The 23785-nt window shown below is 40.9% G+C and overlaps 1 protein-coding gene across 2 annotated transcripts in view; it reads left to right on the forward strand.

Annotated features, from left to right (window-relative positions):
* Nucleotides 1–21120, forward strand: part of TNKS (tankyrase) — a 219208-nt gene extending 198088 nt beyond the window's left edge. For both annotated transcript variants that reach the window (XM_045455749.1, XM_045455754.1), the window contains exons 23-27: nucleotides 1216–1290; nucleotides 2151–2256; nucleotides 2838–3024; nucleotides 5688–5844; nucleotides 15392–21120. In XM_045455749.1, the coding sequence (XP_045311705.1) occupies nucleotides 1216–1290; nucleotides 2151–2256; nucleotides 2838–3024; nucleotides 5688–5844; nucleotides 15392–15478 (612 nt within the window). In that variant the 3' untranslated portion in view covers nucleotides 15479–21120. The remainder of the gene's footprint in view (nucleotides 1–1215; nucleotides 1291–2150; nucleotides 2257–2837; nucleotides 3025–5687; nucleotides 5845–15391) is intronic.
* Nucleotides 21121–23785: the final 2665 nt, after the last annotated feature.

The raw sequence follows: 23785 nt of genomic DNA on the forward strand, positions 1-23785 counted from the left end.
AGCAAAGATCCTCTTGTTTTCACTTTCATGCAAAGTTATAAAATGTGATTATAAAACAGTACACCTAATGTTCGTGTGTGCTTATGAAATCTGTCTCATAACTCGAGTCACATTTTATCTCTTCGGTCACTGTGTGAAAGCACCGTGGTGAGGCTGATGGATGCCCCTCTTGCTTGACAGATGCCACAGAGATTCCCCCTCTACCGCTGGCTCATGCCTCATTTCTTACACCTAATAAACACAGTGCCAGTGGTATTGTCACAGTAAACAAGCTGCCTAACCAATTCCGTTACTTTGCAGAGGAAGGCATGCCTTCGTATTTTTCTCTGTTTATTTTCTGCCTTTTAACCACATTATTCTCATCCCAGGAAGTTCAGGACCATTATTACCTCAGGGTGGTCTTTCAGCTCATGCCTGGCCAGTCTGTCAGGAGAGCATCAGATCTTCTAGCAGCTCAGTGCCTGATCCTTCTTTTACTGGTCGCAAATTTGGATCATACTGTCAAAAATGTGACGAATACCTTCACAGATAGAGCAGTGAGATGGAGAATTAACTCTTGGAGTCAATTCTGTGAGGAACTTGGGTCCTCCAAACGTGTTACTTTTCCATCATTCTTTTGAATTTGGAGCGTGGGAGAAGAGCAAGGACTGCGCAGAAGAAGGTTACTCCCCCTGGGCAGACGTCATCCAGCTTCGCCCAGTCTGTGCAGATGCACTTTGAGATCCCAGATTAAAGAGAGAATACGGGGTATCTCACCTAGGGAACAAAAACTTACTAATTTTTAAAAATCACATTTGTTTGATGAGTTTAATGAGTATTCATCGAATGTGAGGAGTTGAAGTTTGACTTAACCCCGGTGTGGCTTCTCCTCAGTACCATAAAATAGCAATGGAGATGGCTTAGTGTGATGTTTTATTTCTGTGTTTCCCCACAGTGCTGACAGGAAAAGCTTTTAAAGCTTTTTTTTTTTATTAGGAAAAAAGAAAATGTAGAGGTTTAATATCTATATTTCTGACTTATTTTCTCATCAGAAATACTCATCCACTAGACTTTGTTGAACAATTTACAGTGAACTCCCGTTTATTTCTTAGTGCTGAGTCTGAGACTCATCAGTAAAACAATATAACAGAAGGTGAATGTTGAAAACAACAGAGGAATGTCTTTAGAATTAGATACTGGCATCTTTTCAGAAAGTTATTTTATTTTGTTCTATAGATGCAAAGTACGATTCGAGAACACAGAGATGGTGGTAATGCTGGTGGCATCTTCAACAGATACAATGTCATTCGAGTAAGTTTTTAAAATTTCAGGGTGAAAATTAGATTGCAAGGTGTGCCTGAAATCAAATATAGAAAATGACAAATTTTTTCTAAGCATCCTGCTTTTAAACTGCCAAGATAATCGGGTCATCTGTTGCCTGACAGTCAGGTGTTACCTTCCTCTGACCCCTCAAGACCATACTTCGCTAGAAACAGAGACTGGGTGGAAAGAGGAAAGCTACAGACTGGAGTCTAGATCTGCTGCCGTTGCTGGTACAGAGGCAGTGAGGAGACCTGGCCCACCCACATATTTAGACTGTAGCTGACAGTGATTTTTATCACCACCTCAGAGCAGTGTCCAGAGCCCGGATTTTCAGTCTGAGTCAGCGATTGTATCAGAATGCATATATCTCTTCGTCTCAGTATCTCAATCAATAATATAGGATAGATGTGCTTTTTTCTAGGGAGTGTCCTAAAGACGAGTAGAATCTGTTGAGCACGGGCTTTTCCCTTTTGAGTTACACCAGCACATGTCAGAATTCCCTGGAAAGATTTTCGAAGAAGGTAGATGTGCAGGCCCCTATATCCTAAAACTCGACAAGCCTGGGAGGAGTCTAGGAATAATTCTGTTTTTTCTTTAATTCTTTGGGTGATTTTGAGGCACAGCCAGGTCTAGTGCAGAGTAACAAAAGCCAGAGCTGAAAATTATGTCACTAAAAGCCAGAATGTTAACTTAGTCATGCTACCTGGCAACTTTATCATTTTCAGGTAATGTTTTCAGCAAACAAAAATTGCACCTTCCTAAAAGAAAACATACTTTTCATTTTAAATTATAAACTGCCACTTGACATTCTTTGCACTCATTTGCTTCTTTCTTCCTCATCCTTAAAGATTCAAAAAGTTGTCAACAAGAAGTTGAGGGAACGATTCTGTCACAGACAAAAGGAAGTGTCTGAGGAGAATCACAACCATCACAATGAGCGCATGCTATTTCACGGTGAGCGTCAGGCCCGCCATTATCTCTCTGGGCTTTTTTGCGAATTCCGATGTCATCGACCGTATCAGTGTTGTTAAAAATGGCTGGTTTTGAGTTTTTGTTTTAATTTGCGTTACCAGTTTTGTAATGCATTGCGTGTTAGTACGGGCTTTCCAAGGCACGCAGAGTGAAAATCACTTCACGGAAATTGTTTTAGAACTCATATTGCAAGTTGAGCCATCTAGATGACGAAATATTTTTATTATTGTTTAGCATAATTGCTTCAGCTTATCTGATTATCTGTTTTTGTGTAAAGTAAGGTTGCGTGTAAAATCTATATTTTTAAAGCCGCATTGTACTTTGGTATCTAAAATCTCCTGCCATCTGCAGAATCGATATTACATCCTTGCTTGGTGAACACCATAGGTCCCTGCTAAGATTCTAGTACAAGATAATAATTTATGTAAGGTAGACCATCTTACAACTTCATTTGTGCATCACTAATTACTTAATATTAACGTGCCAAGTGCAAAATAGTTTGCAGCTAATTGAGACTCCAGACAGGTACTCAAAAACTGATCTTTCTGTGTTTGTATTTTTAGGTTCTCCTTTCATTAATGCCATTATTCATAAAGGGTTTGATGAGCGACATGCATACATAGGAGGAATGTTTGGTGCCGGGATTTATTTTGCTGAAAACTCCTCCAAAAGCAACCAGTATGTGTATGGAATTGGCGGAGGAACAGGCTGTCCCACGCACAAAGATCGCTCGTGTTATATATGTCACAGGTGAGCACCTTGGGTCTCGTATAGTGGTTGCTATCCTCAGGTCACAAACCGGATTAGTTTCTCAGGCTCTGCTGAAGTCACAGGTTATCCTCAGTGTTGATAATGGATCACACGGATTTGGGGTTGGATGGGAATAGCTGATCAGCCTGTGTCCTAAGAAGAGAAACGACAGCACAGCTAACAGCGGGGCTGGGAAAAACCAGGTATCTGCCAACCAGTCATAGGCTATGATGAAGTTCCCTCCAGCTGGACTTGCTTCCTGAGCGTCACTTGCTGAGGTTCAGATTCAGAACAAGAAAAGGTTGAGAATTTTATCTGTCGAAGAACCTTGAGCATTAGACACATTTGAACTAAGACACAACTTCTATAAACAAGTTGAATCTTCAGTTTCCTTCTGATGTTGCTAGCAGTGTTTAAGGCAGGATATGTAGTCAGCTTTGAGAAGTCTAATTGCAGAATATTAACTTTGGGTTTAATAGTAAACAAACGAATATTAGCTTTCTAAATAGAATTTTGAAACTCAAATTCAAGAGAATAATAGTACACTGTCTCTGAAGTCAGTGAAAAAAATGCCATTCTCTTCCCTGCCATTGGAAAAAATACAAATTATACATCACAGAGATTGCCGTTGATTGCATTTTTCTTTAACCAGATGGAAAGCCAGGTTAGTTAGAGATCTTGTAATTCAGAGGAAAGCTCAAAAAGACCCGGATAGCCTTGAAATACATAGAGTTTTTGACTTTAAAACTTCCTGCCCTCCATTACTTTATGAAAAAATTATAGCCGTCAGCAGTTCTAGGATGGATCCGGTATGTCCAGAAAAAAACCGTCTTTCTATTAAAGCCGCCACGGTTAATAATACACAAAAATTCCCAGGGATACGTAACATGCAAAAACTCTCTGCTGCTGCAAACCTATCCTAAATAAACAATAAAAATGAGCCTAGATGAGCAGTTGCCCATGACAACTAGACACATAGGTTTATGTCTTAGCCAGGATTTCCTAGAAAACAGAGCCTGAAGCAAAAGCTGATGTACTAACGCTTTCTTGGCAAGTGCGATACCAGGGAGGCAGGAACGAGGGCACACGAGGAAGTGAGGTGGAGAAGGAGGCAGAGCAAAGACCGTGAGATGCATCAGTGAGTTGGCCTGTTTCATAACGAGCGCAGGTGGTCGCTGAGTCCGCGAGACGTCGTCAGAGAGGCTGTGTGAACTCCTGCATCTCAGAATAGGACATCATGGGAGGATACAGAGGAATTTGTCTGCTGGCCCTTGTCTGGCACTGTCACTAGTGGCCCCACGGGACATCGGTATCCCCGTGTCTGGGGCTGTTGCGTCTGCAGAATGCGGCACAACACGCAAAGCTGGCGAGTGAGCAAGCAGAAGCCAGTACCCTCCACCTGTCCGTCTGCAGCCCACCGCTTCGTGGGCCGGTCCTGCGTTTTCTCCTGCCTCCACAGCTCCGGGGAAGTCCGGGGCAGGAAGCAGAAGCCAGGAGGCGGGGGCCTGTCAGGTCAAGCTCTGCGTGACCTAAGGACTGAGAATAGCCATGGCAGTGGGCCGGCAAGGTCCAGTGACCCCCAAGTGCCGCCATAATGTGAAATGGGGCTCAAACATCTCCCTCTAATACAGAGCCAAACCTTTTCCTCTGGGACCTGCGGGAGATGCAGCCGGTACTGAGCCAGCACCCCACAGGGTCATCAGTAACATCATGCTGAAAAAGCAAACCCAGGCAAGACCCAGGTAGACTGGGTCTGGCACAGTTTTGGCTCAAAATATCATCTCTGGTTGGTTATAATGCAGAGATCAGACTGTGTAACTAAAAACAAACCATTTGACTGAATACTGTTTTACACATTTAACAGTGTGACCAATCTCACTCACTGAAGTGTTGATAGTGTATATTAAAGGTTCGCAAACGTTTATTTTAAAGGGCCACGTAATAAATACTTTCGGCTTCACGGGTCATATGATCCCTGTCACAGTGACTCCCCTCTGCCCTTGTAGTGCAAAAGCAGCCACAGATGACATGTAAATAAATGTGCGGCTGTGTTCCAATAAAACTTTATTTACAAAAACAGGGGCCGACTAGATTTAGCCCATAGGCCGTAGCGTCTCAACCCCTAGTTTATATAGTACACCTTCTTCCCAGTCAACCTTTCGTGTTCTCTGTAATATTTAACATCTACCCCAATTGGTGTTTCTCCCAAGTAGGAGGATTCCTAGCCGTACATTTAAGCTAAGTAGTTTTGTATATGATCCACTTTTATTATTATTTATTTCATCCTTGTTTTTACTTCATAATGAGTAAACCCAGTCTTAATTTCAGATGCATCTGCCCTCTGTTTATTTGCTTCAGTTTCCTCCTTTTCATCCTCTTAGAACTCAGTTTTTGCTAGTATTTCTCTTGTCCCACTAGTCAAAACTCACCAGAGATTTGCTGTCATTGGTTGTGTAAGTAACTATTGAGCCTGCTGACTGTTTATAGTAAATCAGTTATCACCTCCCATCCCATTCCTGCTTATATTTGAAAGTGACATTTTAAACTAGCTTGCCTTGTGTGAAATAGTTTTTATAAAATCAACAAATATAACAATTTTATCACTCTAAGATTGAGTGCCTCCTTCAAAGCATCACTTTCCTTTCTTTCCTTTTCTTCTTTAGACAAATGCTTTTCTGTAGAGTGACCCTTGGCAAATCCTTTCTGCAATTCAGCACCATGAAAATGGCTCATGCCCCTCCAGGACATCACTCAGTGATCGGGAGACCAAGTGTGAACGGGCTGGCATATGCTGAATATGTCATCTACAGAGGTGAACAGGTATGGTATTCGTTAGATAAGCATAACTGAGCCGCTAAAATGTCGGTGCGAGGAGAGCTAAGACCAGCTTCTGTTTAGAGAATTTTCCTTTTTAAAAAAAAAAAAATATTGTATTTATTTTAGAATTTTTACTACTTTTTTTTTAATTTGGGGGGGGCGGGCAGAGAAAAGAGGGAGAGAGAGAGAATTCCAAACAAGCCTCACACTCACGCTCAGCGCAGAGCACTACACGGGGCTCGATCCCACCACCATGAGATCGTGACTCGAGCTGAAGCCAAGAGTCAGACGCTTAACCGACTGAGTCACCCAGGTGCCCCTAAACAATTTTCCTGATGGATGTCCTTGCCATAGGCTGGTCACATGAGTTGAATCTCTATATTTCTGATCATGGCACTTAACATAGAACAATAGTTTTGTGAGTTGTAAAGCTACATTAAATTCTGCCAACTGCCCGAGGCTCCAAAGTAAAATTGTCAACAAAGCAGGAAAACTTCCTGTCATTTTTCAACCAAGTCCCTAACTCTCACAGTACTGCTAAATGCCTACCGATTTGTCTAAAAACAAAGATCAAATTGTCTGAACTTCATTGAATTCCAAATGGATACCTTAACTACTCTGATGGAGAAGAGGAAAAACAAAATGGAGAAAGGAGAAATTAAGTACAAGTAACATATGAGAACAGTATTATATGCCATCAGTCGTGGGCCACAAATCCTGAACTCCATTTAGTAGACGTGTTGATTGTGGGGATATGGGCAAAGCAATGAAATGCCTTTAGATGCATTGTAGGATTGAACAAATGAGTAAATGTGTTGATGTTTGATTTGGGACCTGGGATTCTCATGGTGGAAGAAGGGACATAAAAAATGCAATAGGGGGGATGGTAAGAATGACTCTGTAGAGATGGACTGAAATTGGAGGTATCGATAGGAACTCATTGTTTCTACTGTATGTATGTGCCCTGGTAAATCCATGTTATGTGTAGGTATGTGGGTAAGAGTATATGTAAGCGTATGTATGTATATGAGCATATATTCACATATATTTCTTAGCACTGTCTGCTGAAAACAAGAAAACCCCAATAGCGGTGAACATACTCAGACCTAGACCTTGGTCTCTAATACCATTCCCCACTTAAAGGAACCCGGCATCTCTGGAGAAGCAGCTAATTCCAGGGCTGAAGCAGAATAGGAACAAGTGAGCCTGGACCATCCTGTTATGCCAGAAAGGAATGAAGTGGTGAGGGCATGTCACAAGGACACAGGGCCAGCATGAAGGGGCTCCCACTGGCCAAATCTGGAACAGTTGGAATACCAAAATAAGTACAGTAATAAATTTTAAGCCACTGGGAAAAATAGGAGTTCATGACTCTATACTGATAACAAAAAGGTAAGTAAATAAATGAAGGGGCAAAGAAGGTTTTGCTTACAGTAGAAAGCCAAGGGCAGATGAGGACATGTGGAGGGAGGATTTGAAAAGTCATCATCTTGAGACCACTGTGGCAAGAATCATAAGTGGATGCTAAATCTAGGAGATAATTTTGATAAGAAAAATGATATTTGCATGGTGTTCTCATTAACTACAAAGGAGAAGCAAACAGTAATGATACATTGGAGAAAGGGGGCCAACACCTTGACCAGATGATCGAAATTAACATCACTAATGAGGGACAGACAGAAATAGAGTGGGCCTCCAGATATGTTCTGAGAAGGGCACATCCTCTATGCAGTATTCTAGCCAAGAACGCATAACCCTGGTCTAATCAAAATGAGGAATGTTCTAGTAAAAAAAATATGGGAATGGAGCACCTGGGTGGCTCTTTCAGTTAACTGTCCAACTCTTGATTTTGGCTCACATCATGATCTCGCAGTATGGGAGACTGAGCCCCACATTAGGCTCTGTGTGCTGATAGCACGCAGCCTGCTTGGGATTCTCTCCCTCTGTCTATGCCCCGCCCCTGCTCATGGTGTGTGCTCTCTGTCTCAAAATAAATAAATAAAGTTTCTATTAAAATGTGGGAAGATTAGATTCTTTAGAAATGTAAATATGATAAAAGAGAAAGGCTTTAGAAACTTTCCAGCTTAGCGGGGCTTGGGTGGCTCAGTCAGTTAAAGGTTCAACTTGGACTCAGGTCATGATCTCACAGTTCGTGGGTTCAAGCCCCCCTGTCGGGTTCTGTGCTGACAGCTCAGAGCCTGGAGCCTGCTTCGGATTCTGTGTCTCCCTCTCTCTCTGCTCCTCCCCTGCTCACGCTCTGTCTCTCTCTCCTTCTCTCAAAAATAAATAAACACTTAAAAAAAATTTTTTTTAATAAAAAAAAAAAACTTTCCAGATTAAATGAAACCCAAGAGATAGGACAACTAACTTAAGGTCTTTCCCCCAAGTTGGATCTGGTATTGGAAGAGAAACAGCATCATTAAATCCACTGATGGGGTGCCTAGATGGCTCAGTTGGTTCAGCATGTGACTCTTGATCTCTCGGCTCAGGTCAGCATCTCACCGTTCTTGAGTTTGAGCCCTGTGTTGGTCTCTGCATTGATGGTGCAGAGCCTGCTTGGGATTCTCTCTCCCCCTCCCTCTCTCTCTCTGCCCCTCCCCCACTCTATCACACTCTCTCAAAAATAAATTAAACTTTTTAAAAAATTTAACCAAGACCATTGGAATATGAAGGATAGGTATTAAAGTATTAGCATAAAATTATACTGTTGATCCTGTGCTTATGTAAGAGAGTATCCCTATTCTTAGGAAATAAATACTGGCATATTTAGGGGTAAAGAACTATGATGATATATAGAACTTACTCTCAAATGGTTCAAAAAAAATATGGGTGTGTGTGTCTGTCTCCCTAGTACCTCCCTAGAGGTTGGGGAGAGTGTACATGACGAGGCAAAGGGGTAAATAAAAGCTTATTTTATGGATATGGGTAATGGGTGTACAGGTGTTTTGGTGACATTTTAATTTTTTCAATTTAATATGTAAGTTTGCATTTGTTTCCAAATAAAAAGTTTAAAAACTGCCAAAGAACAAAGTTGTCAAAATTTTCTGTGTAAATCAGAGAGAAAATACTTTCACTTTGATCCAGTAATTCTACTTCTAGAAATTTGTATTCGATATAATCAATGATGGCCACCACCAAAAAAAACAAGCCCACAAAACCATATAAGGATGTTCATCACTGTCTTGATTACCGTAATGAAAAATTTAAATTGCCTAAATATTCAACAAGGAGAATAATTAAATAGGTGTTAGTATATTTATATGCCTGTGAGTTTAAAAAAATACATTTACGTGATTTATGTTAAATGGAGTCAACCCCAAAACTTAAGGGTATTGAGATTATAGGTGATTTCAGTGGTCTTCACCATACACTTTTCAAGAAAGTTACCTCTGGTAAGAATAATGTATTTCATATTTGGGTGTAAAGAAATAATAAGGGCTACTTCAAAAATAATAGGTTTACGTTTCTGATATTTGCTGATCAATCATCATTTCCTGAGTAATTTGGCTTGATAACTTGTTTACAATCTGTTGCTAAAAGAATTTTAGAGAATGATGTAGTCCAAGTCTATCTGAAAGAAAAAAGTCCCTTCAACAATGAAACGCAGGTAATAGTTGTTTTATTTCAAGGCATACTTGCCCACATGGATATTGTTAAGTGTATTGTCTAGTAATTGAGTCATTTTCCGTTTCCATTTTGGCATTTCTCCTAAAGTTTGGGTGAAGTTTTCCGTTGGTAACTTTATTTCATTTCTCTTTGTTATACCTTAAATCATCCTTCACCCTTAGTACTAACACTTTCAAGAACACACAAATGTTTTATTCAGAGGGTTGATTTAAGGAGTATCATTCATCATTGGTGAGATTGTTTCTTTCTTTAGAATTGAAAAGATATGTTCAAAATTATGCTTGGAAGAAAAGTGGTTCTGATTTTAGTATATGGCTGGACTCAAAATGTCAGGAGTATTTTTGTATGTTGTACTTTAAGCATCACATTAAATTAGACATAAAGGAGAGGTATTCTCTGGCCATTGGTTGCTACAGAGATTTAGCCTTTATTTTACTGAAATGACACGAACAATGTAGTTATTTAACCTGGAAAGTAGAAAATTGTACAATAATTTATAGCATGATTTTCAAATATATAAAGTTATTCAAGAGACCATGATTCTTCTTCATCCCTGTGAAGAATAAACTGAAAGCATTTGAGTTTAGATAACAGTAGGGATCTGGGTTAAGGAATGGTTCCTGAAAGTCAGTTAGGACTTCCTGGAAGTCAGTTCCTGAAAGTCAGTTACCAAAGTGGTTGTTGAATTTTTTCTTACAGGAACTTAAAAAAAAAAACAAAACATTCCATGCTTTTATAACCAGCATGGATATAAAGTGACTTGACAGGAAGTAACACTCGGTGGTTGATCCTGCGCCCTTCTGCTCCTGCGGTTAAACAATTCCCTTGTCTTAAATCCCTCTGGACTTGAATGTCTGTAATCAGCCTGTACACACAAACAGTGCGGTAGCCTAACCACTAGGAACCAGGGCCCTTAATCATTCATACCACTGGAGTCTTAGAATCTGCCTGACTAAAATTTGCATGTGAGAGGGATCTCCTTAAATAGTGCACCACCAAAATGTAAACACTAGCATTACCAACTCCTTTGCTTCAGCAGCTTTTCTGCAAGCAAAACGAATGTGTCACACAAGGTATGGTAGATACTAAATTTCACTGGGACAAAAAGAAGTAGGAGTGTGCTTCACACTCATTTTTGACACTGGGCACATGCCAGTGTGGGTTGTTTTTGAATCCTTCTTTTTCTGGGTCTGACTTACCTTCCCAAGCAAGACTGGAAGCTTCTTGACAGCAAAGGACCTTATCTCACCGCAGAGTACTTTATACATAGAGATGCTCCATACATGTATATTGGTGGTGAATAAATACTTTTCTTGACCATTTAACCATCTAGTTGGCTGGGCAGTTTGTCCATTTCTCCAGCGGTATTTGAGCTTTCCTAGAGTTTTTCGATTCCTAGAGTTTTATTCCAACTCTAGAATTAGGAGACTAGCTGACCTAGCCTGTTTTAGTAACTAATTGACTAAAATACCATTTCAAGAATTAAGCAGTGTTCAAATCATAATAAAATAAGACTACAAACTTTTTAGTTATTGAAGCTTCAGATTGGAAAGTCAGGAGAGATGAAGATTGTTAATTGTGTTATTCCAACTAGAGGTACTAAGAAGATAGAAACCATTGCTGTTTTTACATCAAATCGGAGCAGACTAGAATTTTGGGAAACATATGATGAGTGATAGTGTTTCCTTACACATGTACACAGTTATAACTTTTAAAAACACATTTACATTTTTTATTCTTTTTATTCTCGCTGAGACCCCCTCAGGAGGGGTCTTTTTTTAAGTGTTTATCCTTATGTCTTTAATAAATCATGATAATAATGTTAATAGTGACAATTTACACATACCAAATTCTTAGTCGGCCAAACCTATTCTAAGATCTTTGCATTTAATGCTTACAAAAATCTTAGTATTATTACCGTTCCCCTGTATAGATGAGGAAAGTGGAGGCAAAGACCTGTAACAGTTTCTGCCTCCTAAAAATCAGATGTGAAATTAGAAATAATCCAGTCAGTCAATCGCATGTTTATTTCTGCATTTTAAATATTCAACAGTGCAGGTTTTTTTCTGGTTTATCCACTGTATTCTCTATGCTGCACTTTTCACCCCCACAACTTACTTAAATAACTAGAATTTTGTACCTCTTAATGCCTGTCACCTGTTTCTCCCATCCCCTCACCTCCTTCCCATCTGGCAACCACCAATTTGTTCTCTGCATTTGTGAGGCTGGGTTGGTTGGTTTGTTCATTCGTTTGTTTGTTTGTTTCAGGGTTTTTTGTTTAAGTTTTTATCTAGATGTCAATTAACATACAGCATAATATTAGTTTCAGGTGTACAGTATAGTGACTCAGCATTTCCATACAACACCCAGTGCTCATCGCGACAAGTGCTCTCCTTAATCCCCGTCACCTATTTCGCCCATCCCCCCACCCACTGCCCCTCTGTAACCATCAGTTCTCTATAGTTAAGGGTGTTTCTTGGTTTGCCTCTCTCTTTTTTTCCCTTTGCTCATTCGTTTTGTTTCTTAAGTTCCACATACGAGTGAAATCCTATGGTATCTGTCTTTCTCTGACTGACTTATTTCATTTTAGCATTATGCTCTCAAGTCCCATCCATGTCGTTGCAAATGGCAAGCTTTCATTCTTTTTTATGGCCGAGTAATATTCCATCGTGTATGCATACACCACTTCCTGTTTATCCATTCATCAGCCAGTAGACACTTGGGCTGTTTCCATATCTTGGCTATTGTAAATAATACTGTTGTAAACATAGGGGTGCATATATCCCTTTGAATTAGTTTTGTGTTCTTTGGATAAAGACCCAGTAGTGTGATTGCTAGATCATAGCATAGTACTTTTTTTAAATTTTTTGAGGAACCTCCATACTGTCTTCCACAGTGGCTGCACCAGTTTGCATTCCCACCAACAGTGCATGACGGTTCCTTTTTCTCCACATCCTCGCCAACACCTGTTGTTTCTTATGTTCTTGATCCTAGCCATTCTGACAGGTACAAGGTGATATCTCATTATAGTTTTTATTTGCATTTCCCTGATGATAAGTGATAGTGAACATCTTTTCACATGTCTGTTGGCCATCTGGATGTCTCTTCTTTGGACAAAAGTCTATTCATGTCTTTTGCCTATTTTTAAAATTGGATTATTTGGTTTTTGGGTGTTGAGTTGCATGTTTTTTATGTATTTTGAATACTAACCCTTTATCAGCTATGTCATTTGCAAATATCTTCTCCCATTCCATAGGTTGCCTTTTGGTTTATTGATTGTTTCTTCACTGTGCAGAAACTTCTTAGTCCCAGCAGTTCATTTTTGCCTTTGTTTCTCTTGCCTCAGGGGACATATCTAGAAAAAAATTGCTATGGCCAATGTCAGAAAAATTATTGCCTGTGCTCCCTTCTAAGATTTTTATGATTTCAGGTCTCACATTTAGGTCGTTAATCCATTTTGAATTTTATTTTTGTGTATGGTATAAGAAAGTGGTTCAGTTTCATTTTTTTGCATGTTACTGTCTAGTTTTCCCAATACTGTTTACTGAAGAGACTACCTTTTTCCCATTGATACTCTTTCCTGCTTTGTTGAAGATTAATTGACCATATAATTGTGGCTTTATTTCTGGGTTTTCTGTTCTGTTCCACTGATCGGTATGTCTGGTTTTGTGCTGGTAGCATAGTGTTTTGGTTACTACAGCTTTGTAATATAGCTTGAAGTCTGTGATGCCTCCAGCTTTGCTTTGCTTTTTCAAGATTGCTTTGACTATTCAGGGTCTTTTGTGGTTCCATACAAATGCTAGGATTGTTTGTTCTAGTTCTGTGAAAAATGTTGGTGATATTTTGATAGGGATTGCATTAAATGTGTAGATTGCTTTGGGGTAGGATAGACATTTTAACAATATTTGTTCTTCCTATCCATGAGCATGGAATGTCTTTCCATTTCTTTTTGTCGTCTTCAGTTTCTTTTACCAGCATTTCATAGATTTCAGAATACAGGTCTTTCACCTCTTCGGTTACAAGCTGGATTCCTAGGGATCTTATTATTTTTGGTGCAATTATAAATGGGACTGTTTTCTTAATTTCTCTTTCTGCTGCTTCATTATTGGAGTATAGAAATGCAACAGATTTCTGTACATTGATTTTGTATCCTGCAACTTAACTGAATTCATTTATCAATTCTAGCAGTTTGGGGTGGAGTCTTTAGGGTTTTCTAAATATAGATTAGTATAGAATGTAGCATAATAATGTCATCTGCAAATAGTGGAAGTTTTACTTGTTCATTGCCAATTAGATGCCTCTGATTTCTTTGTGTTGTCTGATTGCTGTGGCTAGGACTTCCAGTACTATGTTGAATAAAAGTGGAAAGAGCAGATATCCTTGTCTTGTTCCTCATCGTATGGGGAAACCTCTCAGTTTTTCCCCATTGGGGATGATATCAGCTGTGGGCTTTTCATATCTGGCCTTTTTTATGTTGCTGTATATTCCCTCTAAACCTACTTTGTTGAGGGATTTTATCATAAATGGATGTTGTATTCTATCAAATGCTTTTTCTGCATCTATCGAAATGATTATATGGTTCCTACCCTTTCTCTTATTAGTGTGATGGGTCACACTGATTGATTTGTGAATATTAATACCCTTGCAACCCAGGAATAAATCCCACTTGATTGTGGTGAATGACTTTTATAATGTATTTTTGGATTTGGTTTGCTAGCATTTTCTTGTGTTTGTTTTGTTTTGTTTTTTAGATTCCATATAAGTGAAAGCATGTGGTATTTGTCTTTCTCTGCCTGACTTACTTCACTCCGGAAATACCCTCTGAGGCCATCCATATTGTCACTAATGGCAAGATCTCATTTTTTTCAATGGCTGAGTCATATTCCATTACACACACACACACACACACCACCTTCCTTATCCATTGATCTATCGATGGATGCTTAAGTTGCTTCTGTCTTGGCTACTGTAAATAATGCTGCAGTGAACATAGATGGTCATGTATCTTTTTGAAAGTCCAGTTTTTTTTATCGTTTTTTTTTTATATTATTCCATATCTGTATACAAGTAATTTATAAGTCAGCATTCAGCAAATTATTTTTGGGCCCCGAAACATTTACCTCACCAAAGAGTAGTAGTTTGCAGGCCCAGACCTCTCTGAAATACTGCATCCAGCTGTGTCATTATATTTAGGGTTGAAGAACTCCTATGTAGTACACATACTACAAGGGGGTTTTGCCCCCCACTCAGTTGTCTGGTGAAGGTTTGTAACAACTTCCCCTAAGAAGTACTCTTTCCATTCCAGATCCTGAGCCTTTCATTTTATGTACTGCAAGAAAAAGAGACAAAAGAGACTATATGGGGTGGAGGGCCTAAATCTGAACCATTATGTTACCTTTCATTAGCCACCTTTTAAACATTATCTCCAAACTGTTGCCTCTACATTACTGGTGACTCCACAAGCCTCATTCTTCCTGCTTCTAGTTCAGTAGGTTCTATTTGTCATTAATTAATTTGAAATTAGTTTGAAATCGGTTCAGCCAAATTACTTTTTCATTTAACAAACTTCTTAAACACATGCTGTGTGACAGCACCACGTTAGATGAGGTGAGAGAGATTATCTCCTGCCTCAGCTTTCCCATTAATGCCATGTGCATGACAGGTGAATGCAGCACTTTAAAGTACTCAAAGTAGAAATAACATTAAAAACATTCTCTCGATTATAGGGTCTAGATACAAGATACAGGTAGATCGTGTATGTTTGGGGCGGGGGGGGGGGGCAGGTTTAGACACCTGTTGATTGGCTGGTCTTTGCAGGCTTTGGGTATGTATAGAATATTGATGATGATCAACAGCCTCTGAGACATCCACTTAATATCTTACCTGCCAAAGGAGTGATTTGTTTTCTTCCGGTCCTTTGCAGGCCTACCCAGAGTATCTCATCACATACCAGATCATGAAGCCAGAAGCTCCTTCGCAAACCGCCACAGCCGCGGAGCAGAAGACCTAGTGAAGGCCCCCAGGGAAAAGCCAGATCGGATTTAAACTTGGGACTGGATTACAGTGGATTGTTTCCAACAAAATCAATATTCCGTAAATCCCTGACAGCCTAGAAATAAGCTGTTTGTCTTTTATAAAGCATTGCTATAGTGATGAATATAGTATGAGTAACTGATAAATACTCAACTGCTACTGTTCCCTTTGAGGAAATGTTTACAGGGGCGGCCTTTTAACATATCTCAGGCTCATTTGCATTGCAATTGTCCATTTCTAAAACAAGATTGCTTTGATCTGGGCTTGGAAATGGAAAAACAAAACATACTTTCCCAAATTTCACAATTTACACACTACGTTTGCTTTGTTATATATGGCACGTGTATGCAACAAATACCTATGTCAGGCTCATTTTAAATGTTTTATAAACATGCATCATTCTTTTTTTTTTTTCTTTTCCTTTTTTTTTTTTTTTTTTGTTTGTTTGTTTTTTTTGGTATGTGTTTTTGTTTACTTTGAAAATGAGCCAGAGCCTTCTCGAGGATATTTTGCACAAAGTCACACTGACTAAAATCATTAGCAATGCAACATGAGCTTCTGGCTGAGCAAGACTTAGTTTCCCCCTTTTTTTTCACTCTGATCTATTTTGTATCTGTACTTCGTATCATTGTAAATCGGGTGGGGAAGGAAAAACATCAGGTTTTAGTTTCCTTTTATGACTTAGCCAGTCTTACAAGGGAAAGGCACACAGGTCAGACTGACTTAGGAGCTCGCTAGCTCAGAAAAGTGGAAGCTGCTGTGGGCCCCTGCTCTTCCCTTTCCAGCCTTCGAGGTGTTGGGAGGGCGCCTGGTGCGGAGACCTCCGAAGAGCGCAGCCGGGGAAGGGGGGTGGGGGGTGATGTGTCTCGGAGCTCAGGAAACACCACCGGACGGTGTGGGGGACCCCACTGACGCGTGGGAGGAGCACGTGGTTGCAGGATACCGTCGTAGGAAAGGCTCACGGGGCCTCCTCCAAGAAAAAGTACTTCTCTTCGCCTAATCCGGACCGCCGGAAGAGTCACCCCCGAAATTAGCTGCCTTATTTCCAAATTGAGTGGAATTATTGTACTCTATTAGAGTCACAAAAATCTTCATGGTTTCTCCAGTTCAAAAAGCTAAAGTTCACATCGTCTTTAGTAGATAGATGTGCAGGGACTTTTGTGTTTACTCCAGATTGGGGCTTATTTTGAGTGAGGTGCTTCAGATAGTTTATAGAGGTCCCTGCACTACGTTTCCGAAGCGTTTCTTCAAACTTCTTAACAGACAAGGAGAACAAAAACTGAAACCAAAGCTCTTTTCGGTTATTTTTATAAATGAAGGTGGAGAAATACTATACTGTTTCTGCAGGAAGTTACTACTTTGTTTTGCATGTTTTAATCAATATTTGCCCGGTGCACATCAACGCTGGTAAAAGATTACCCATTCCGGTTTCTATACTCGCCCTTTTCACCCGAACTGAATATCGAATTGACTGCGTTAACTCACTTACTTTGACACACTGTGCATCTTCTCAGCTTTGAAGCAAAAGTAACATAAATGTGGTTAGGAAAAAAAAGAAAAGGAGAAGCAGTGTGACAACAAACTTGCCGTTTCAACTTCAATTTCTGAAAACCGGTTTATTTTTTAAAGCAGGCTGATTAAGCTGTGACCTCATTTACTCTCCTAAAGGAAAATAAAATGGTTACATGCAAAAATTCTAGAATAGGCTCTTAAAGTATACACTTAGCTTTCTTTTTGGCTTGAGTCCAGTGCTAGAACTAGGCATCGGGAACTAGTTTGAGTTTTATAGCAGAATCTTGCATGGGTCCTCAAAATGAAATCAAGAATTAGCCTCAGTTGTTGCTTCTATTGAAGTTTTAGTGACCCAAGCTGGGTGTTCGTGTCTTGGCTACCTGTGTAATAGCACTAGAATTCCATACGAAGCTTCAGAGTTTAATATTTGTTAAGAAGGCCTTTTCCCTCCTTTCCTTCTTTTTTGCCGTGTGTAACAATGGGTTGAAGGAATGGCATCTGTATTGTTTTCAGTAGCTGTGAAAGTGTATAATACTTGCCTCCCCACTTAGAAATAGTTTAAAATGGTAAACACAGCTGTGATTTTTAGTTCCGTAAAAGGGTTAATATGGTATAGATCTCAAAAGCTTTATAGCTTTATTAAAAAGATAAGCCACTGCTCAACTGTGGTTCTATGTTGTTTCCATCATACTAACTAGATTAATGGACGTGTTAAACTTCAGCCTTACACTTGAGAAGTCCACCTGTGGTTCAGTATCTAACCCGCCGATGTTCCGTATCCGATGTTCCGTGTGCCGAGTAAAGGTACTTGTGTAAGGAAGACATTTGCAGTGCTTCTTGTCTTGTGATGATCAGTGCATAGTAGTTGTTGAAAGAATGTGTGTGTATTATTCATCTGCCAAGAGAATGGGTTTGTTGATATTTCACAGGAGCCAAATACATCTTTTCAAAACTTGAAAACCAAAGGTCATCATGAGTGCCCACAAGCTAGTACCAGTTGGTGACGTTTGGGACTTCCATCCATGGCAGTGTGAAAACCCCTTTGGAATATAAAAGCATGGCATTAACTTAGGCCGAAATCCATTTACTTTTTTGTATACGCACTTCTGTAGGAGCGCTAGCAAGTTGAGGACTTCAGTGTGGCCTCCCCTGAAATGGCCCTTCTGTTTTCCCAAACCAAATGGAAGAGGGAATCTGCACACCTCCACCAGCCTGACTGCAGTTCTAAAGTCAAATCTTCTAGACCTGATGCTTCCAGTTTACTGGGTATTGCCGGCTGGGTTCTTAACTCGTACGTTAAGTGCTCTGGACACTCTCTCCTTGCACTTGGCCTTCTTCCCTTTTCCTCAGGTTGCTAGTCTGGAATTGAGTAGCTCCAATAGTTACCTGTGACCCCACTCATCTTCCTCCCTTCTTCATCTTGAGTCTTGCAGAAGGAGACTGTGCTTCTGTTTGCATACCACGACCAGATCCGGTATGCGGCCTCCTGTGCTCTGCTCCGAAGATCCTGCCAATCGGTTAACAAATGACAGCATGGAAACCAGAGTTTTACTTCTATGCAAAATAATAGCAGTACAACCAGGATTCTTACTTACCCTTTCCTTCTTGGAATTCGGGATTTCTAGCTTTTCAGTAACATAAATAGAATTAAGTAATATTAGGATGTTTTCATGACAGCATCCTTGTGCTCCTGGAGCTTGACATCAGCGGCTAGATTAATTTCCCTTTGCTCTCAAAATAGCAAAGTGCATTGATGTAGAGAGAGAAATGCCTGAACGTGGCAAATAAAGTAATATAGATTAGTATTCTATTATTGGAGCCTTTATACAAAAGATAGCGCTTCGGTGTGCTCTGGAAGGGCAGCAGTAGAATGCACAAAGTTGCCTGGGTTCTTCTTTATTTCAGTCCACCTGCCAAGTGCACGGGGTTATTGGCCACTGCTCGCCCCCCCCCCCCCCTTTCTAAACGTGCGCGCTCTGGAATTCTGTAAAGAGCCTTGAGAAAAGAAGTGGGTGTGTCCTCGGGCACCTTGCCTCCAGTGTGGCCAGAGCCCGCTTGTATGAGGATGTGGGATAAGCGGCCTTCTTGCTGTGTTTTTCGTTGGGCAGTTGTCTCCTACAGAGCTATGGACTCCGGTCATGCGGGGAACACTCCAAGCCGACGTTAAGATAGGGTTTCATGTGTCAGAAATTCATTTAAAGACTAAACTCAAACTTGCTCAGTGTCAGTCAGTGACGGAAAAAGGAAAAGAACGTAATTGTGAAGATAATATTTGAGCTTTGGTTGGACACATCTCGCACCTGAACAGGAAATGCTTTTTTTGAAAAACCGCCCTGGAAAGTGAGGCGTCTTCAGATACCTTGTGCATTCTGAAATTAATAGACAATTAAATGTTTCTTCTTAAGAAAAAGCCTTAACTGTGGCAGAAACTTTTTAACCTTTTATAGCCTAAAAAATAAGTTAGAATTCCATTTCTTCGTGTTTGAAAGGTGTCAGTCGGGCATGTCTCGTGTATGTCACACCCATAAAGCTGATTTGATGAGGGTACGTATTTCACAACCGATGCTCCCTTACATGCCACGGACTGGATCTAATCAATCCCCCCTGATTTCTCGATGCCTGAAATTCCTCGGCGACCAGATATTCTGGTTTAAAGAAGTGCTAGCAGGATTTCAAAACTTAGCATTTGGGGGCGGAGGGGGGTGGGCAGGGGGCGGCGGAGGGAGACACAGCAGCATCTCACGAAGTGATACCACGTGGAGCCTGAGCGTTCCCCAAGCTGTTTTCTCATCATTTTAAATTATAAGCCATGGTTATGAGTGAAGGGCAGTAGGAAGCTCCAGCTTTTATACCCCATGAGACCAAAGCCGCTCGCCGTGCGACCCATTTTCTACATCCGCCAGAGGTCCCGCCTCCTTTGAAATAACAGTCACGCCGCAGGGGTGTCGCATTTGGGCTCCTCCTTCGTTCGTGTTTTCTTTCCCGCGTTACATTGTCACACTCACCCAGACTTCTCATGCGCCACAATTCAGATTGTTTTGCTACTTTTTCATCTGTTTGTGCGTTTCCTCAGGCAGCCCTGAAAGCCCTTTGTTGATTGAGAGTGTTTGCAGAGAAACACAGGAAAACTCTGGTAGTGGGGTGTCTCTCACGCTCCCATGCCCCTCCCAAGGTTCAGGATGAGGAGCGAGAACACACAGCAGTACAAGCGGAACCAAACTCTTTGAGGCTAATAGCCTAGACCTAGAGGATGACCTTGACCCTGTAACCATTGTAGTGATTACACAAAATATTTAAGCTCTTCATGTGCATACAATACCTGCTTCTGCTTCCATTGTTTCAACATCACCGGTCTTAGTGGTAGTGGTATTTGTCTTTGATAGCTACAAACTATAAAGGTACTTTTATCAACAAGGTTTCTCAACATTTACAAAACCAGCTTTGAGGAAATCTAAGAGTGTTTCCTGGCAACAGCATTTGGAGTAGTGATCATATGTTCCCATTGTGATGTTGGTCTGTGTGAGTAACCATTGTAGTGACGCCTTGGTTCGTTATTGGTGTTGTTTTTATTTTTAGTCTCTCTGTGACCCACCAGTGGCAGGGGGTTCCAGTCCCCTCGCTTTGCTTTTTTGCGTTTGTCCGTTTGCAGGATTGCCAGATGAAATACGAGGCACCCAGTTACATTTGAATTTGAGGTAAATAATTTTTTAGCTTAAATATGTTTCATGCACTATTTGGCACATATATACAGTAAAAAAAAAAAAAAAGTTTCTCATTATCTGAAATTCAAACTTAACCGAGCATCCTGGCTTTTTGCTTTGTTTTATTTTGTTTTACTAAATCTGGCAACCCTATCGATTTGGTCATGGGAAATCGCTTACAGCATGTAAATTCTTCTAGTCTTTACCGTCTTTCCCGTGAAACAGAAGACCTTTTTTCCTCGCCCTCTACTTTCCAAACGAGGGCATCAAGGAACGTCACCTGCCTGCATGGTGGGTTTCTATTTAAGACATCTTTATGATTATATTTAACCTGTAATTGTGCTTTGGCTAAATGTCTAACAGTACTTGTAACTGTTTAATATTCAATAAAAACATTTTTAAAATATACTGTGTATGGACAGCAGTCAGCTCTGGAGTGTCGTCATTTCCCTGCTTGTCCATTTCAGCCTGACCACCCTTAACACAACTGACCTAAAACTGTCAGAATACAAGTAGCTGTTGTTCCTCTCATCTTCCTGCTCAGATCTGTACTGCAGACGCCTCATCCGCACCTGTGAGCTCGCACGGGAGTGGGTGACGTCCAGCAGCCACGGGAAAAGAAGCACAGGTTCCTTTTAGAAATATCTCTGAAATGAAGGGGCCCGGGCTCTGGCGGCAGACCCACGCCGGCGCCCGGGGCATCTCGGAGGCCCTGCGCGACTTCTGTGCTGAGACTCCCTGCCTCCACCACTCCCGGTGTGATACCTTCCAGGTGCAATGGGAAACGCCAAGCACCCGGCACGGTGCCTGGCACGTAGCACTAAGGAAATCATTCCCTTTGCTTCCATCCTCCTTTCTCCATGCCTCGTGGTGCATTACATAGCAAATTGGAAGCTAGCATTATATCTACGACTTCTTTGCCAGAGGGTGGCAGAGTCACAAGAGGTCATAAATTAAGTACTTGCAAGCACACTAATAACCCCACAGATAGCAATAGCTATCACTGAGCCCTTGGGATGAGCCGGGGACTCTATATATACCTTGTCATTAGCAATCCCAACAACCGGGGCGCCTGGGTGGCTCAGTCGGTTAAGCGTCCGACTTTGGCTCAGGTCATGATCTCACGGCTTGTGAGTTTGAGCCCCGCGTCGGGCTCTGTGCTGACAGCTCAGAGCCTGGAGCCTGCTTCTGATTCTGTGTCTTTCTCTCTCTCTCTGCCCCTTCCCCTGCTCACACACTGTCTCTGTCTCTCAAAAATAAACAAATATTAAAAATAAAAAAAAATTCCAACAACCCACAGAATAGGTTTTTTACAGATGAAGAAACTGAGACTCAGAGAGGTGAAACAGCTTAAATAACTGATGTCCCAGAATTCTTTCCAATATGGACTTTAACACCTGTTGACAGGCACCAAACCTGACTCTTGTCTGAAGCTGGTGTTTAAGCAGGAATGAAACCACCAAGGTGACTCTGCTACATGGTTTTATGTCATCATCTCACGAGAAGATCAGATTCTAAGTGCCCTTGGGCTCCAGTTTCCCCTGTGGTTTTTGCTGATGTTAGAAAACAGAAATGATAGATTGCTTAAGTGTTTCTTTCTGCTGCTTCATTATTAGTGTATAGAAAATCAACTGATTTCTGTACGTTAATTTTGTATCCTGCGACGTCACTGAATTCATCCTAATAGTTCTTTGGCAGAGTCTTTCACAATGCCTTTTTAAAATTCAACACCAAAGACACGATCCACAGAGGAAAGAAGTTGATAAGCTAAACTTCATTAAAATTTTTTAAAAACCTCTTTGAAAGACACTGTGGAGAAAATGAGAAGACAAGCCACAGGCTGGGAAAAAATATTTGCAAGAGACACATCTGACAAGACGTACTCCTGTCCAAAGCACGCAAAGGATTCTTAGGAGTCAATATTAAGAAAATGAATGAGCGGAGTAAAACAGGCCACAGATCTGAACAGACACGTCACCGGAGAAGGTGAACAGATGGCGAGGAAGCATATGAAGAGACACTCCACATCGTTTGTCATTAGGTGAGCGCAAGCTAAAACAACAAGAAAACATGACACACGTAGAATGGCCGAGATCCCAGACGCGGACAAGAGCAAATGCTGCTGAGGATGTGGAGTGATGGGAACTCTCATCCATTGCCAGTGGGAGTGCCAAACAGTACAGCCGCTTGGAAAGACAGCTCGGCAACTGTCTCACAAAACTAAACACACTCTTTACCTACAGTCCCAGAATTGTACTCCTTGGTATCTACCCAAAGGAGTGGAAAAGCACATCCACGCAAAACCCTGCACGCGGGTGCTCATGGCAGCTGTATTCATAACTGCCAAGATTGAAAGTGACCAAGATGTCCTTCAGCAGGCACACGGATAAATAAGCCGTGTCGCACCCAGACAATGGGATGTTATGCAGCACTGAAAAGAAACGGGCTACCAAGCCATGAGAAGATGTGGAGGAACCTTGCTTACCGCTAAGTGAAAGAAACCAATCTGAAAAGACCGTTCCAACTACATGACATTCTGGGAAAGGCCAAACTATCAAGAGTTAAAAGACCAGTGAATGCCAGGGGTCAGGTGGGAAGAGAGGGATAAATAAGTGGAGCACAGAAAAGTTTTAGAGTAATGAAAATACTCTGTAGGATATCGTGATGCTGGACACGTGTCCCATTTGTCCAAACCCATGAAATGAACAACACCCAAGAGTGAACCCTCATGGAAACTATGGATATTGGCTGACTATGAGGTGTCAACGCAGGCTCATCCACTGTGACAACTGTGCCACTCTGATGGGAAATGCTGAAAATGGGGGGAAGCCACACATGTGGGGACACAATGTATATGGCAAATCTCTGTACCTTCTAGTTTTGCTGTGAATCTAAAACTGCTGTTAAAAATTCAGTCTATTTTTAAAGAGAGAGAGAGATGAGGGATAGAAACATGTCCAAGCAAAGGATAGATGGATGATAGAGAGATAGATAATAATAGATAGATAATGATGATAGATAATAATGATGATGATAGATAATGATAGATAGATAGATAATGATGATAGATA

Source organism: Leopardus geoffroyi, chromosome B1 (genome assembly GCF_018350155.1).
Source record: "Leopardus geoffroyi isolate Oge1 chromosome B1, O.geoffroyi_Oge1_pat1.0, whole genome shotgun sequence".
Classification (NCBI taxonomy): Eukaryota; Metazoa; Chordata; class Mammalia; order Carnivora; family Felidae; genus Leopardus; species Leopardus geoffroyi.